The sequence below is a fragment of the Ambystoma mexicanum genome, chromosome 9, assembly GCF_040938575.1.
Source record: "Ambystoma mexicanum isolate Mex_15411 chromosome 9, UKY_AmexF1_1, whole genome shotgun sequence".
In the NCBI taxonomy this organism is placed as follows: Eukaryota; Metazoa; Chordata; class Amphibia; order Caudata; family Ambystomatidae; genus Ambystoma; species Ambystoma mexicanum.
Window position 1 is genome coordinate 187039488 of NC_090931.1, and position 18283 is coordinate 187057770.

The 18283-nt window shown below is 46.4% G+C and overlaps 1 protein-coding gene across 2 annotated transcripts in view; it reads right to left on the reverse strand.

Annotated features, from left to right (window-relative positions):
* The window catches only part of CD3E (CD3 epsilon subunit of T-cell receptor complex), a 128121-nt gene that overhangs the window by 57669 nt on the left and 52169 nt on the right, over positions 1-18283 (reverse strand). For both annotated transcript variants that reach the window (XM_069614447.1, XM_069614446.1), the window contains exon 2: positions 15101-15124. In XM_069614447.1, the coding sequence (XP_069470548.1) occupies positions 15101-15124 (24 nt within the window). The remainder of the gene's footprint in view (positions 1-15100; positions 15125-18283) is intronic.

Consider the following 18283-nt stretch of genomic DNA (forward strand, 5'->3'; position numbering starts at 1 on the left):
ACATACTAACAGGCACCTGCATATGGAAAGGCGTCGGCGTGGAGGTAAGTGTGGGAAAGCGGGGGAATATGGGGAGGGACCTCTGCAGCAGGAATGAGGGATGCTGGATTGGACCTCTCTGAAATGGGAGAGTGGAAAGGGGGAGAGGAAGAGTGTGATCTTGCGGTGGTAACAGCCTTTAGAATGCGGCCCTCAGCAATGGCCTTCTTTAGTAGGCGAGCTTCAGATCTAGCTCCAGTGGAAGGCGGCAATTCTCCTCTCTTTATTATGAAAACTGTTTTAACATTTCTTCATAACACAAATGCTGAATATTGCCCAGAAGAGACAGATCTGAATGACAGTGCAAAGGTAGGCAATTCATTTAATTTTTTCAAAAGACTGAGCCCCTACGTGTCCGCTTTCTGGTAGTTTGAATAAGGAGAAATTGCTCTGTTCCTACTCTATATCTCATGATCTACATGTCAGCCGTGGTTAGCCCCCTGGGTCTGGTTTTCTTTATTTGGATAGCATTTAGCACAGAAAAACTAAAATGATTAGAATGCAAAAAAGTTGTAATTACTGGATAACATACTTGAACCCGACAAAGGATAACAAAAGATGTTGACAAAAGATGTTGATACGCCTAAACACTTGTGTATAGGAGCGTTGTAAATGCCATATCATACCATATTATATCATATCATGTACGCCCAATTCCAGTAGGGGGTGGGGGTATATGTTCACATGAAAGCAAGGTTTTGATGAATCCAGGAAATTCTTCCCTTCTTCCCAAGGGAGAAGCACCCCCTTTGGTACTAGGGAGGTGAGTCTGCTGTGCTTAACACCACCTAGGGAACAGGACAAGTGGGATCTCACTGGGGGTGACCCCCCCTTAGGGGATATGGAATCCCCAAGTAAATGATTTTCCACAATTTCCTTGAATTCAGACTCAAGTAGTTGTTGGATAAATGGGGGTTGAGCAAACTGTGCTGGGCCCTTTAAAAACGGGTGCCTTGGTTTCTGGCCCAGTGTTATTGGCTCCTATGCCTGAAGAGCGCAATCATTGGTGTCTTCTCTCTTGTTCCAGGGAGGAACAGAAAGCATCCAGCACCAATTCAGGGGCAGATAAACTCAACCAGAAAGTGAGCAAGAGAAACAATGTGCAATAGAACAGTGGCAGGGACACCTCCCTTCACTGAAGAGCCTGGAGGCAGGACCACACAGAGAACGTGGTGGACGGAGGAATTCCAGAGCCAGCAGAACGCTGCTGAGCCCAGGTAGGCGGAGAGCCCAAAAAAAGTGGAGCCACTGAATGGAGGGGGAAGTAAATCACCATTGCAGTTTCACAACAGCTTCCAGCAGTCCCGACGCCGCAGTCCTGCTGGTTGCTGGCAGGAGGGACAGACACGAAAGACCCGACCGTGAACACGTCAGAGTTGCGGCTCCGCAATTAACAAATAAGCTGCATCACTCAACGGACCACACTACAGGAGAACGGGTATGCGGACAAGCAAGAGAAGCAGGAGGAGGGCAGTGAGGTGCCAGATCAGCCCACGAAGGGCTGACCCAATTATGGCCCACGAGGGGTTATGATATGATATGATATGGCATTTATAACGCACCTATACACAAGTGTTGAATACAACCCAAGAATCAAAAGGCCTGGAGGGCCGAATAGCTCCTATGAGGCTGACCAAGAGAATAACCCATGTGGGGTGAATACAACCAGAGAATCATAAGGCTGGGAAACCCGAATAGCCCATGAGGAGCTGACCCAGAGAACATGGCTTGAGATACGAAGAGCCCACGAGGGGCTGAACCACAAAGCACCTCAAAAGGAGTTGAATGCCATATGATGAGAAGGCCTGAAGAGCCAAATTGTCCACACAGGGCTGAGAGACTTAAAAAAAGCCCAGAGGATTAATAGACCCAGCATGAGTAAGCAAGCTTCTGAACATTCGCAGGAAACAATACCAACTGTGAATCAGGGTGCTGCCAAGCAGGGAGCAAGGTTGGGAAGCCACCCATCCCTCACAGGAGCAGAATTCTGTGAGCCTACAAGAATATTTAGAACTCTGAACTGTATCAACAGGCTGGTGGCTGAGCAAAAGAGAGAAAAAGAGAGAGCCAACGATACAAGTGGGTGAGGATCAGAAACCAACCGGCAAAAGCCAAGTGCAGACTATGTTAATTAGGAGATTAGTGGTAGAGAGTGCATATGATAGAATAGGTTTCGGAGTACAATACACTAATGTGTAGATATGCAAAAAGTCAACAGAAACAATGTTCAACAATTGTTCTGAGCTTCTTCAAGCTCGCATCTTTCTTTCAGCTCCTTTCCCCAAGTATATAACAGTTCTGCAAAAGTCTTAAAGTTGTCTTTTCCAAAGTTCAAGATTATATAGGTTTGAAACAATTCTCAGGGTTCCCTTCCCCAAAACCAGACCTCACAGTTCAAAAGAAAGAAAGAGTCACAAAGTTTCAGGGGGCCCTTCTCCAGGACTTGTATTTCATCGTACTTCATAGCACAAAAGAAAGGGTAGTGAAGTCTCAGGGTTACCATCCCCAAGACCGATTCCATCAAATTTCAGAACATAAAAGAAAAGTGCCTTGGCTGTTTTCTTTATCCTCTTTTAGGCATCTGCAGGTTCACTTACTTTCTTCATATAATAAAGATATTTTCAGGATTCCATATAATTAAAGAAGTTAACTTCCCAACATTTAGTGGTTTAATTAACCTTGAAAGTTCAACATGCAGTGGTTTCTGTTTTATTATAAAGTTCATATTCCTTTCGCTGTTATTTGAGCATTAAGCAGAATTACAATCTGGTTTTTAATCAGCCTGCTCTGGATGTGTGTCTTTCCCTTTAAATAGAACTTCCCAATACTCAGACTTTCGAAACCACTCTGTTTTAAGAGGCGTGGCCACTCGGATAGAAAGTATTTTGGGTTCTTTAAAGTTCAACAATGGAAAAAGCCTAGGAGTGGAGACATTCGAAAACATGCTCTTCTAATGGAGGCGACCACTCCACTACTAGCTACAAAGTATTCCGGCACAATGGAAATGTTCAATCACTCACACTACGTACACCGGGTTTCTTAGTTTACAGAAACTCACCTGCCTCTTAAGTAGCTGTCCTCGCAGCACGGAGGACACAATCTACCGTTTCTGCTACTTGGGGTCCAACCTCTGCCCCTTAGACACCTCTGGGCCAGGTTCTCGGCAACGGGGAACAAGCACTTGAATTGAAAGGGAAAGGGCCGCCTTTCCACCCGGCTCCCATATCTGACGCCAGTCCGTTCCACGGAGCTCATGCTCCCACCCAGGCCTCCCGGCTGCTGCTCTCTATGTTGCGTTTTCATCCTCCTTTTATAAACCTGCAACCCTCTAACAGGTTGCAGGTGTTCTCTCTCAATCAGCCTTGCCTGATCATGATTAGGAGTTCATGCCGACCTTCACACCCCCTTGCAGGCATCTTCTTCGTCCAAATAACAAAGTCGTGAAAGTGTGTGGTGTTCATTACTCCCAGTCACCTCTTCCTCATCTCAGTATTGTCAAGTGTCCCATATGCCTAAGTGAGGGGAACTGACCTGCAATAACCCAGAAAGGTCGGGCAAGGGTTAGACTGGTCGTCATTACGAAGAGATTGATACGATGTCTCGTCTGCAGTTATCCCACTCCCATTCCTCAAGGACCCTCCACCCAGGTGATCCTCCCTTGTTTCTCCGCCCCCGAGGGTTAGGTGGTCCAAAAGTGATGGCCTTTCCCTGGTCACCTGCGTATAGGATCCAAGGGGCTTAGGAGTGAGAAGACACTTAGGTTTCTCACACATTATATTATATTTAAATAAAACTCTCAGTTTTGAAACATGTCTCTGGTCCATCTCCTATGTCTGACTTACCACAGTGCCCAGAGTAGAACGCTCTGATATATTTGACGGTCAATAAAAAGACAACTTGACTTTTTTGTATCTATATGTCGGATCTTTGTACATTTTTCAAAGAAATTCAAGTCTTTGTAGGATAACCTGATGCGATAGACTTGCCACTACATGTATCGATCTACATGCATCGTCCTTATGTGGCCATGCAGATTCATCATATTATCTTCCGCCGGTGGCGGTTCGCATTACAGCACTGCAATGAGAACTGATGCTGTTGGAAGATACTGACCCTCACATGTACCACAGAGTTATATTCTGGACACCTTGCTTTCACATGTGCCCATCCATGACCAGCCTCCATAACAAATGAGATGGGACCCAAAATTAATTAAAACATTTGTTGGCAATCGCCCAGTATAAGCCAATTGTGAACATGTTTTGCCACACTTATTTCCAATCCTAGGTGGCATGAGCGTTCAGCTTGTTCCATTTAGAATTATACATTCAGGACTACAAGTCCCACACTCAAATGGCAAAATCAGGAATAGACAAAATACTCGTTCCTAAAAGGGCAAAGTTTGGAGCCCTGCAACCTGCACAGGATATGACGAGACACTTTCGCCCTAATGTTTCCGCCTCTCGAGCAGGGGATTGGTTATTCTCTTATCTAGGCATTCCTACATGCAGTGTTGTACAGGGGGGGCAGTTTATGAATTTCCCAGGCAAGTGCCACTGCCAAGAATTTAGGGCAGTGACATTGAAATGGTAGTCGTGTTAGAGATTGGTTTTCCCAGGGCGACCCCGGGCCTAAGAGCACCTGCGTAACCGGCATCCGGAACTGTATGCCCCAAGCGTATTTGCAGTGCCCGCTGACTTAGCCCAACTTGAGAGCAGCTGTTGGTGGGCTGACTCACACCCAATCCTGTTTTATCATTTATATGTCCAAGCATATTTTTCATATTTTTTACGATATTTAATTTCCCTGTTCTTCCTTTGTTTAATTTAATTCATTTATTTTCCTTCTAACCGCGCTTGCGGTCCCAAGTGGGCCTGGGCTAGGGGGAGACCAGCAGTTCGCACCGTAGTATATTCCCACGCTATCCTTTCTTTCTGAAACGCACGCAACCTCTAGAGCGGAGTATTTCCTCGCTCTCTACTCTGATCTTCCACGCGCATTGGTCTCCGCAATACCATGGGTGGCTTCTTTGGAAACTCCTGCCGAGAGAGCTGGTAACGAGTGCAGATCGAAGTTTGACCAAAGTCTGGTCCGTCTGCACTCGTCCGCGCAGATTCTGAGCTCTGGGCATGCCTTGCTGCGGGTAATGGTCTTTCATGGTCATTTTTACTATCCCTGGCACCTAGAGCCACTATCTTTCCGGCAGGCTGAGCAGATATTGAAAACCCTCCCCCTCTCACGTCATCAGGCTTACAGCAGCAAGCATGTCTGATCAATGCCCGCTCCTTGGTCACTCACAAATTCGAAATATGTACATTCATTGAAAGTCATGATCCTGACTTTATCTGTGTAACAGAAACCTGGCTCTCTGCATCCTCGGATCCCGACTTAGTCTAGGCTCTCCCTCTTGGCTTTGTTATTCTCCACAAATATAGAGACTCGCCGCACCTTGGTGGAGGTGTTGTCGGTCTAGAAAAATGGACACCTCTCACGATTGATGGCAAACGTATTTTGGTGGCCGAAGAACAACCGTCTTATGTACATAAGGATAGAAATACAGGTTTCCGAGTTTGACCAATGAGCGGCCATTTTGTTGTAACAAGGATCGCCATTTTGTTTTCTAACGATTGCTCATTGCTTTCTGTTCAAACTGCTTCGCAGCACATTTCTGCTTACTCTGCTCAACTGTTAACATTGTTGTCTGAGCGTGAAAGGACAAGGCCGCAAGGCCGCAAGGCCGCGAGGCTAATAAGAGTTTGTTGAAACATAACGTAGGCAGCTCCGGAGAGGAATGCCCGGCTCCCTCCCGAATGTAGCCTTGAAGGAGAGCCAAAGGGCATTTAATCATTTCACAGCTGCCAGCCAGTCTCGTTATATGGTAGAGAATGTTAGAATAAAGCAGCTAAAGGCTTGAATTATGCTCTTCTTACGGCCCCCCTTTTCCGAGCCCTGTAGAGGGTGTCGGCTCCCAGGACACGAATAGCACCTCATAGATAGCAAGGTCTGGAATGTGACTCTTCCCCCGTATGTAGCTCGCTTACAAGAACAGAAGCACTGTGTTCTGTTCAACAAAGAAAAGATGTCTCTACACTTGCAAGGTTGCATATTGTTGCTAGAATAGATATTTGAAGGTGTCATATTCGTCGAAATTGTCCATCGTCAAACCGAGTTCAAAGAAACCCAATAAAGGGGGGTGTTAAACATGTCACAGCTGATTGTATGATATGCATTTTGTATATATGTAACTGATGTATGTAATTTGCTCTCTTGCGTCCCTCGAGGTCTAGAGATACACGTCGCGGGGCGTGAGACCGAGTTGGCCAACTGAGACTATTTGCTTTGCAATATACCCTAGCTTTGGGAATACAACCTTGTGTCTGGCGTATCTATCGTGTGTGGTGACTTGCCTTGTTTCCATAATGCGAGGGTCCCCTAGGGGCCCCTTTCAGTGTGGCTCTTATTCATAAAGCGTGTTACACTTGTCTCCTCCTACCTCTCGGAGTGGATGTTGAGATGGAGTTTATGTTGGTAAGAATTATAATTAATGCATCAGCTGTATTTCATTTTCTTATTGTTTATCGCACCTCTTCCTTTAGTCTTCCTACATTTGAAAAATCTTTCTTAAATGTTATTTCAGAATTTGTCTAACGCTACACAAATCTATGTGTATTAGGAGATTTTAACCTCTGGGCAGATGTTGCCTCAAATTCTACCGTCACTTCATTTTTAACTGGCATGGATAGCCTGTTGTTGCAACAATTGGTGGTAGGTCAAACCCACGTGAAAGTACATACTTTGGATCTTATTCTTGCTGACAAAAATGTGTCAGAGAAACTGGAGGTCAGTTGAGCCAATCAACTTGGCCACCCAGATTCTTCCTAATTATCAGGTACTGGCAGATGGACCTTTCCCAGAACCATCCTCTATTTCTAAGCTTGTGACAGCATGTTCTGTGAGGGCCAACCACCTAACACCTTTTCAATGGACCAAAAAGCCTGTACGCCCCTCTGCCCCGTGGTTCTCCACTGAAGTACGTTCACTTCACCTGGAAGTCTGCCAAGCAGAATGCAAATGGAGGACCTGCTATGACTCACTTCTAAAAGAAGAGTTCAAGAAGCAGCTTTCTTTATACCACAAAGCTCTTAAAGCGGCCAAACCTGCCAATTTCACAGTCGGCAGCGAATATACCTAAGAAACTCTTCCAAACGGTCAAGGAACTCTCAAATCCCGGACAGTCTCTATAGGCCCAAGGTAGCAGATTCTGTGTGTCAATCCGTCTCATATTTTTTATAAACAAAATAGAGACTATTAGGACTAGCATTGCTAACCTTCCTGGGGGGGCCACAAACTCTGTCACCTTTGATTATTCATCCCAGAATAACACTGCTCATGGGTCAGTTACTTCCTTTGAGCCTACTAATTGCTCACAGATTAGTCGGATTGTAGTGCTTCTGAAATCTGCGTTGCCTCTTGATGACATTCCTTTGCATCTTTTTAAGTCTGCTCCCACGAGTATTAGGGATATAATAGCATAAACTATTAACTCCTCACTTGCCCTTGGACAGGTCCCAGCTCTTTTAAAAAAGGCTCTAGTGATTCTGCTACTAAAAAAGTCTTCCCTCGATGCGTTGGTTTTCTCAAACTACCGGCCTCTCCTTACTCCCTTTCTGATGAAAGTTATCGAGGCGGTCGTCAATCCCTAAATGAGATCCTTTCTGGAGGGGCATGGTATTTTAGATCCCTGTCAAATGGGCTTTCGACTCCTGGTGGGGGACATAATCCATTTTAGTTTCGGTACTTGATGACCTTACAATGGTCAAGGACCAGGGCGGCTCGGCAGGTCTTATTCTATATGGCCTGTCGGCCACCTTTGATACCATTGATTGTACACTTCTTTTATCCAGATTACAGTGTGCTGGCATGGCTGGGCCAGTTCTATAATGGTTTCACACCTTCTTGAAATCTTGCATGCAAATGGCCTCCCTCGCCTATTATAGATCTTCTCCTCTAGAGGTTACATGCGGGGTCCCCAAGGGCTCGGCCGTTTCCCCCCGGTTTTCAACATGTACATCCAACCCCGGCTGCCCTAATTCACTTCTTTGGGTTCCAGTTCTTTTCCTATGCAGATGATACTCAAATCCTGATTAGGATGGATCTGGACCAGGCAGTAACCGCTGCCCAACTTAGATCCTCTCTTGAAGCAATAGGGGGCTGGATGGGGTCCAAATGGTTGAAACTTAACGCCAAGAACACAGACGTTCTGATCATTGGTCCTCCGCCACTTCGGAAAGCTGGACCTCAGATTTTTTGACACGATCGCTGGGCCCTCTCCCTGTTCCAGCAAAAATAGTCAAGAACCTGGGCATTAAAATGTCATCCATATTGACTATGGAAACCCATATTAACACCACTTGTAGCTTGGGCTTTCTTAAACTAAAGCAACTTGGGAAGGTTCTTCCTTTTATTCCGGAGGATCTTCAAGCTCAAGAGGTAGCGGCCTGCCTCAATGGCAGTCTTGACTAGTGCAACACCACCTTTCTTTCCCAACCAGCTTATTTAATCTATCGTTTTCAGGTTTTGCCGAACACAGCTGGTTGCCTGGTTAAGGGCATTCCCTTCGATCAGCAGATTCAGTGTTACTGAAGGTACCAGGCTATCGTCTTGAATGGGTCAGAGGTAGAGCTTTTTCCATTGCTGGCCGAAACTCTGGAATGCTCTACCTCTAGTGCTCTGTCGTATCCAAGACCTCAGGCTTTTTAAACGCAGCTTAAAAACCCACCTGTTACCTTTCCGTTGCATCTAAACAGCGCCATGATGCCTTTGGGGACAGTGCGTTCTATGAATATCTTATTGATTGATTGATTGAATCCTCTCGCCCTGAAAACAGATCCATCCACCAGGCTGGGCTAGTGAGACCATGCCCACCTGCTGCCCATTCACATAACCAAGGAGAGGCTGCAGGTGCCACACGAGGGTAATTGCTCTGAGGTTGCTGGCACTGTATGGTCTTTGCTACAGGGCACATAATTGCCATTTGGCACGAAGGCCCTGAACCTATGGTGCAACGCGTACATAGGATGAAGTGCAGCTGGTGCCTGAACTCATGCAAATTCAATCAATAAAGAGAAATAAACAAGAAAATGAATGCAGTGTGGAATTGTGTAAGTAGGTGTCTTCAATGTCCTGCACATGACAGACAGCAGGCGGCTCCTCTAGTCTTCCTGCCAAGCATGCCCTTTGCCTCTCCACTCCATGGCCTCATTGGGGGACATGCTATGGGTTGCAGCCAGTAGGTGAGGGATACCAGGACTATGCCCCGGGGTAGCAGTTGCTACCCCAGGGAACTCTTAATGATGTCCATGTTTGCAACCATATTGGAACACCAATTAGAAATTCTCAAAGAAATGGGAAATACGCCCAGTAATTCAAGGGTCCCCAGGCTTTTACCATTTTACCTGCAAAGAACGCAACGAGAGGGAAAATGGCTGATGACAAAAAGAACTCTCCTAGCACATGGCAAATTATCAAAAGGATGAACAGCCATTTTAAAGCCTTCCTCCTGAGTTCTAAACTACAATGCCTCACCTACTGTATTGTACCAGCTCACTACCCAGCCAATCAGGGAGCAGGCTCCTGGTCTGGTCAGTATAAAAGAGCCCCTGTGGGAGAGTCGGACCCGGGAAGGAGCCAACCCCAGCAAGGGAGCCAGACCCTGGGAGAGAGCCAGACCCTTGGAGAGAGCCAGACCCTGGGAGAGAGCCAGACCCTGGGAGAGAGCCAGACCCTGGGAGAGAGCCAGACCCTGGGAGTGAGACAGACCCTTGGAGTGAGACAGACCAAGAGAGAGAGCCAGGCCCTGGGAGAGAGACAGACCCTGGGAGAGAGACAGACCCTGGGAGAGAGACAGACCAAGAGAGAGAGCCAGGCCCTGGGAGAGAGACAGACCCTGGGAGAGAGACAAACCCTGGGAGAGAGACAGACCCTGGGAGAGAGACAGACCCTGGGAGAGAGACAGACCATGAGAGAGGGACGGACCAAGAAAGTGAGACAGACCATGGGAGAGAGCCAGAACCTGGGAGAGAGACAGACCAAGAAAGTGAGACAGACCATGGGAGAGAGCCAGAACCTGGGAGAGAGACAGACCCTGGGAGAGAGACAGACCAAGAAAGTGAGCCAGTACTGTGAAGAGGTCCAGACCTTCGAGGGGTTACTGACACAGGGAGAGCGGTCCAGGGAGTGAAGTAGATCCCCACAAAGTAATTGAATACCCATCTGAGGGCCACGGCCTAGATCCAGACAAGCGCCAGAGACCATTGAGGAGAGAGGAGTGGTGCCAGCCTGCTGGGATGAGACACCTAGACCCAGGAGGAACAAACCTAGAACTTGGGAAAGAAATTCTGAGCCTGTTTGTACTCCACTGCAGAAGGAGAACCTGGACATATTGTGGACTAGACTGGAGAAGGGGAATGTGCGCAAATTGTCGGTTCCACTGGGTATATGGTCCTGCTGCAGGTTTCATTACGACAGAGCCAGTTATCTTTCATCCAACTGCTGATCACATTGAGTGTGTCATTAATCAGGCAGGTCTCGTCAGCCTTGATAGCAGCCGATTGGTATGTTCCAAGAAGATTATGAGAAGCAACAAAGTGTTAAATCTGGGAATATGCAGTTTCACCTAAGATTTTCAGAAGGAAGCTCAACTTTGTAATTGGTCGATAATTCCCAATGTCATCCGGACCAAGTGAGGCCTTTTTTATAATGGGTGTAATACATGCATCCTTCAGGGAATCTGGGATGAGACCGACGGAGAAGGTCTCATTTATGATTGTTGTAATTAAACTGGCCACGCACGAGGAACATACCTTAATGATTTTCCTTATTAATTATTCCAACCTGATTAGACGAGACAGGGAAAAATGAAAATTTTGGAGTCGGGACCTTTTCTTTTTTTGGTAATTCATCAAGATGTTTTGAATCTTTCAAAGATTGACCTGTCAGCACTTTAGCTTCAATGGCATCTCTGATCTTCTGTATTTTAGACACAAAGGGATCTATGAGTCCATTGCACCGTTCAGAAGATGTAGAAGGGCTATTTGTTATAACTGGTTATTTATAACGCACTTAATACTCAGAGGTTTCTAAGCGTGGACCAAACCTGTGTTGCTCTGCGTTGTCTTGCTTCCAAGGCTAACATGTTGCCCGTGAGCTATCCTCCTCCAATCCGATCTATTGATAGCATGCCCCTTCCCTAAATTGCGCAATAGATTGAACAGTAATCTTGATGAATTGGCTGCCTTAGCTTTTTTGCTGTTATAGAATTCCTTCGTAATATCTAATAAGGCTGCTTTATATTGAGTTTGTGCAGAAGCCCATTCTTGTTTGTGTTCCATAAAACCTGATTTGTGCCATTTTCTCTCTACCTTGCGCTTGGTAGTACAAAGAAATTTTACGGTAGGAGCGTCAATGGACATGTTTTTCTGTAATCTGACCGTCTTTGGACTGATAGGAGAGAGAAGGTCAAAAGCGTCCTTCCAAGAGGAGTGATACAAATTGACTTTCTGTTCCAACGTATTTTTCGCGAAAGGCATCTTCCTGTAATGGCAAGAGCAACAGAGTCATGGATTCGCAAGCGATGTTATTAAGATTATGCCACTTGATTTTACAGTTCAATGTGTTAATATCCCCGCAGAAATATTGCCATATTTGTGCGCGATATTAAGGCATGGAACCTGCGGGGGACACCCCTGAAACCCCTGCATTATTTTTAAAGGAGCGGGGTAACCCCCGCCACCCCGCTCCCAAAAACCCCAAAAATTATCCCCCCCCAAAAATATTGCCTATGGCCGTTCCAGACGACCATATATACGGCGATATTTTTGGTGGGGATAATATGTAGTGATACCAATTTTACTTGCACCAGGTCCGATAGTCATCATTTTTCCATTCATAATTAGGTCGAAATCAAGCCCTGAGTGGTCAGACCAGGGTTATTTAGACAGGGAAATGTGACTGATGACATCACGATTGGTGGGAATCCAGTCGAAAGTTTGCCCTATTTTATGTGTGGCACCTCTCACTAATTGAGAGAAATTGAGATCTTCCAGAATGGCCAAACATTCCAGTGCCTCTTTGTCATTGGAGTCCATATATCCAGGATTAAAGTCTCCCAGTATGATGTCAAATTAATTAGTCATCATAAATGGCTCAATTGCCCCAACAAGGGAGTGTTTAAAGTCTGGCATATGTTCAGCGGTGGGGGTGGGGGGGGAGGGGTGATATAAGCATGAGAAATGATATGAATGAGTAGGGTTAACCAGCAGTTTAACGTTTAGTAGCTCACATCCAGGTATATCCTGGTCTTGTAGTGCGTGCATATTACGCGCTTTGGAGTAACTCCACCCCCAACACGATCTGGGTGATCCTGGCGGAGGAGCGGACGAGTGTCATGGCAATAGAAAGAGGGGGGCCAGCCGCCGGATGAAGCCATGTTTCGGTTAGAAACAGCATATCAATCCCAGAATCGATCATGAGGCCATGCTTTACCAATGAGAGCTTGTTTAACAGAGCACCTTTGATAGCTGAGTTCTTGTTATCGGGATCTATTGCGATGGGCTCACAAGGGGGGCATGATATACTCTTGCAGGAGCAGTAGGGACTGGATGATTAACATTTCGAGACAGAGTATGATACTCTGCTAGCTTTTCTCATCTGGATATCCGATCTAGCTATAGATCCATTGTTTAGGTCTGTAACCTGTTTCGGCTCATCATTTACGACTAGAGTGGTGATAATCAAAACTGATGATACAGATTCAGTAGGTACAGACACATAAGTACTGGGCAGGTTTAGCATCTGCCTTGCCTCAGAGATTGCCTTGCCCGCGATCACACAGTGTATTCCATCTAAGGCCTGTTTAGCTGATTTAGGTTCTAGAGAACCGCAGGTCAAGGAGATGCCGCCAGTATCACTCAATACTCCCTGGGCTCATATGCCCCAGAAGCTTTTTCCTTAGGCATAAAGCACTTTAATTTGGCAGCAGCCCATGATTTACGAGAGGGCGGAATCAAAGGTTTTTCAGACAAGGTCATGTTTAATGGAACACCGTTGGCCCTAACATTGAAGACAAGGTAGTGCTAGGCAACAGATAGAGAAATAACAGAAAAAACGTACTGCGCGACAAGATCTCCGTCCGCCACGCCACACGTACAAGCACGAACCGGCTTGCCAAGTCCACCGGTGCTAATACGCTGCCAATGTAAAGAAAAGCACCCATGGAGCGGAGCCAGAAGAGCGCTGATGGCACCAATGTGCTGCTCCGTCCCCGTACTACGTACCGTAGTGGACAAGCGCTTTGTTTTTGTTTTTTTATCCTGCACAGAGCACGCTCATGGCATGGGTTGTTTGGGGTTGACTCTGGCCGGATCCCGAGATCCTGCTACACATCTGGTGCCGGATCTTGGATCTGGGGAGAGCCAGCCCATTGGCCAACTCCTTATCTGCCCTACTTGGGTTCCCCTCTTCCCTCCTCTAATTGTGTGTCCTCCTCTTCATGTCTGTCTCTCCTTTTCCCCACTCATTCTATGGACTTCCTTCTCCTCTGATGGACTCCCTTCTCTGTTCTATCCAAAGGCCCGCCTCGCTTGCCTCCCCTCCTAGCAGGTGGTTTTCTCTCACCTCCTCTTCTTTTTATTCCTCTTATATTCCACATCTCAGTGTCTCCCTCACCCCCTCATTCCTTGTGCTCTAATTTTCTTCTTTCTGGTCGCTTTTTCCCTTCTCATCTACTTTCTCTCTTTTCTGATGTCCCATATTCAACTCGCTTACTCCCTCTCACTTTATGTTCTTCACTTCTTCTCTACCACTCTTTCCTCTCTCGCTCTTGACCCGTTCCTCCTCTCTGTTACTTCCTCTCAATTTTTTCGTTCTTCCTCCTCCAATCCTTCCAGCTGTGAGCAGCTGTGAGCAGGACAGCAGTAGGCTTCATGATTGGAGGAGGTTCGGGCTGGCTTGATATCCCCAGGTGACGTTACTTGTGCCGTCACAATTCGGCGAGAGAGGTTAGAAAATGGCCATGCACCATAATGGAATCAGGCGGCGTGTCTCTCCCGGCATTCTAAATCTATGATGTCACCACTGGAGTCTGCTGCCGAATTCCTAGGTATGAAGCTTAGTTTCTCCCACATTACATGCGGTCGCCCATGGCCTAATGAGCGTTGAGCACGCAGTTGCTCCCACGACTGGCGCACGCAAACTTGTCCTTCTCTGCCAGGTGGGACTTGCTAACATCACCATGTGGCTTGAGGAGCCGTGCTCTTGCTGGCCCACAAGTCGCGCATTCTATACTCTTCAGGCCTCTCCTCTCCAGGACCCTTGTTACACTTCTTTGAAAAGGTCTCCGGGTTGGATACAGGGTTTACCTGCTGACCATGGTGGGGTTCTAGGGATGGTAGTAGTACCGGACATGAGAGGCTAGGGATGAGATGGGGGCCATGAAGGATCTCGCTTACGCTTGCCCCAGGGCCTGCATCACGGGGTGTGGGTGGTGCACTGCCTCATCCACTAGCCTCCTGCACATGACCATGTCAGAGATGTTACACACAAACTGAATACATGCCTGGATTCCATGGAATTTTCATGACATGTTGACAATCCTCAATTGTAAAATTGATCTGAGGGAAACAAATGTAGCGAACTGGTAATCACTTACCATATGCTATGTGTTTCATAAAGAAAACACTCATACTTGTATCAATTTTTTGGGGCTGGGGATGAGGTTAACTTTTGCAGGGAGATTTGGGGTAACACATGCTTCAGTATGAATTGGCGAATTTCTAAACATGTCTGCATCAGGGAGATAGTTAACAAATCGGGGAAATTCCCTTAATTTCAGGGAGCCTTAGGACACCTTTAGTTGATCGCTCTTTCTTGCAATGTTTAGTGCCGTCCTTATGGGTGACAAATATTTCAGGACAAAGTCCAGGTTGTGCCCTCAGCAATGTTCTTCAAATGGCATATGATGGAAAAATATCAAAATATGAACAAAGAAAAATTCGTTTCTCACCTGGTGTGTTGGCTAAAGTTGAGACTGGAGAGAAAAAGAAAAACGAAATTAGAATAAGTAAACAAACAAACTAAACTTCTGTTTGCAAAGACTCCTTTACAAGTGCGATTTTTACAGAGAAAATGCTGAGGATGAGAGAGGCTTTGAATATTGCTTTACCTGCTCATGCTAAGGCAGTGTACAAAACAATCTCTATTGTGACACTGTAAAATCAGCCTCAGCGTTTAGAGATGGCTACTGGTACCCTCTTAAATTTACCCCCCACAAGGTGCACCTCACAGTGAGGATTTCCTCTCAATCTAGGGGTGTGCCAACTCAAAACAATAATTCTGGGGGTATTTCAAAACCTTTTCCTGAACGCTCAAACATGCATTTCACTATGGAATAATATGGTATACCACCGCAAAAATCAAAGTGATTAAAACAATCAAGCATCACATATCCACTTCAATATTTCATGACAATCAATGCTGCAGTTTTACAACCCAAGGTGACCCAACATTTGTGTTTATTTTGGTGCTTAGCCCAGACTCGTCAATTAGCAACTGACATCCACCACTTTCTTGTTGATATGTTTCAGCACACCTCTCAAGGGCTTCTTCAGGACTTCTATTGAGGCCCCTGTTAAATCAAGTTCAAAGTGTTGAATATGTATTGCTTACTCATTGGGGAGATTTATGTTTTCCCAAATAAGGTTCCCTACATACTAACAGGCGGCTGCATATGGAAAGACGTCGGCATGGAGGTAAGTGTGGGAAAGCGGGGGAACAGGAGGAGGGACCTGTGCAGCAGGAACGAGGGATGCGGGATTGGACCTCTCTGAAATGGGAGAGTGGAAAGGGTGGGAGGAAGAATGTGACTTTGCGGGGGAGCAGCCTTTAGAATGCGGCCCTCAGCAATGCCTTCTTTAGTAGGCGAGCTTTAGATCTAGCTCCAGTGGAAGGCGGCATTTCTCCTCTCTGTATTATGAAAACTGTTTTAACATTTCTTCATAACATAAATGCTGAATATTGCCCAGAAGAGACAGATCTGAATGACAGTGCAAAGGTAAGCAATTCATTTAATTTTTTCAAAAGACTGAGCCCCTACGTGTCCGCTTTCTGGTAGTTTGGATAAGGCGAGATTGCTCTGTTCCTATTCTGTTTCTCATGACCACATGACAGTCGTGGGTAGCCTCCCGGGTCTGGTTTTCTTTATTTGGATAGCATTTAGCAGAGAAAAACTGAAACTATTAGAATGCAAAAAAGTTGTAATTACTGGATAACCTACTTGAACCCGACATGGGATGACAAAAGATGCACGCCCAATCGCAATAGGGGGTGGGGGATATATGCTCACATGAAAGCAAGGTGTTGACGAATCGAGGGAAATCTTCCCTACTCCCCAAGGGAGAGCCACCCCCTTTAGGACAAGGGAGGTGAGTCTGCTCCGCTTAGCACCACCTAGGGGACAGGGCAAGTGGGATCCCACTGGGGGTGACACCCCTTTAGGGGACATGGAATCCCCCAAGTAAATGATTTTCCACAATTCCCTTGAATTCAGACTCTCAAGTAGTTGGATAAATGGGGGTTGAGCAAACTGTGCTGGGCCCTTTAAAAACGAGTGGCTTGGTTTCTGGCCCAGTGTTATTGGCTCCTATGCCTGAAGAGTGCAACCATTGGTATCTTCTCTCTTGTTCTGGGGAGGAACAAAAAGCATCCAGCACCAATTCAGGGGGGGAGAGAGTCAACCAGAAGGCGAGCAAGCGAAACAATGTGCAAAAGAACAATGGAAGGGACACCTCCCTTCGCTGAAGAGCCTCGAGGCAGGCCCACGTAGAGAACATGGTGGACAGAGGAATTCCAGAGCCAGCAGAACGCTTCCGAGACCAGGAAGGCGAAGAGTTCAAAGAAAGTGGAGCCACCGAATGGAGGGGGAAGTAAACCACCATTGCAATTGCACAACAGCTTCCAGCAGTCCAGATGCCACAGTCCTGCTGGTTGCTGGCAGGAGGGACTGACACGAAAGACCCGACCGTGAACACGTCACAGTTGCGGTTCCGCAATGAACAAATAAGCTGCACCACTCAACGGACCACACTGCAGGAGAACGGGTATGCGGGCAAGCAAGAGAAGCAGGAGGAGTGCAGTGAGGTGCCAGAACAGCCCACAAAGGGCTGACCAAAGTAGGGCCCACGAGGGGTTATGATATGATATGGCATTTATAACGCGCCTATACACAAGTGTTGAATACAACCCGAGAATCCGAAGGCCTGGAGGGCCGAATAGCTCCTATGAGGCTGACCAAGAGAATAACCTATGTGGGGTGAATACAATCAGATAATCATAAGGCTGGGAAACCAGAATAGCCCATGAGGAGCTGACCCAGAGAACATGGCTTGAGATACAGAAGAGCCCACTAGGGGCTGAACCACAAAGCACCTCACAAGGAGTTGAATGCCATATGATGAGAAGGCCTGAAGAGCCAACTTGTCCACGCAGGGCTGAGAGACTTAAAAAAGCCCAGATGATTAATAGACCCAGCATGAGTAAGCAAGCTTCTGAACATTCGCAGGAAACAATACCAACTGTGAATCAGGGTGCTGCCAAGCAGGGAGCAAGGTTGGGAAGCCACCCATCCCTCACAGGAGCAGAATGTTGTGAACTTACAAGAATATTAAGAACTCTGAACTGTATCAACAGGCTGGTGGCTGAGCAAAAGAGAGAAAAAGAGAGAGCCAACGATACAAGTGGGTGAGGATCAGAAACCAACCGGCAAAAGCCAAGTGCAGACTATGTTAATTAGGAGGTTAGTGGTAGGGAGTGCATATGATAGAATAGGTTTGGAGGGAGCATGGCATTTTTGTGAGACTTCCTGATGAGCACTAGTTTAATATTTTATTTTGATGCATAGGGACCATTATCATCATAGCCCGTAGGGATAGAAGAGGCATTGGTGAAGGCATCATGAAGTACGACACAGACAAGAGATATCAAGTTGAACAAAAGAATATTTATTAACTTAAATGTCAGGATGATTGAAGGCCTAACTTGCCCTATGCGAAGGTGGGATTTCCTTACCTGAATGAAACTAACGAAAGTCTGAGTCAAAGGGTTCAACTTAAATGTCTGTGTCCATAACCTATCCTTGCCCTCACAACTACAATACACCCATGAGTAGGGATGTAAACAGCCACATGAAACA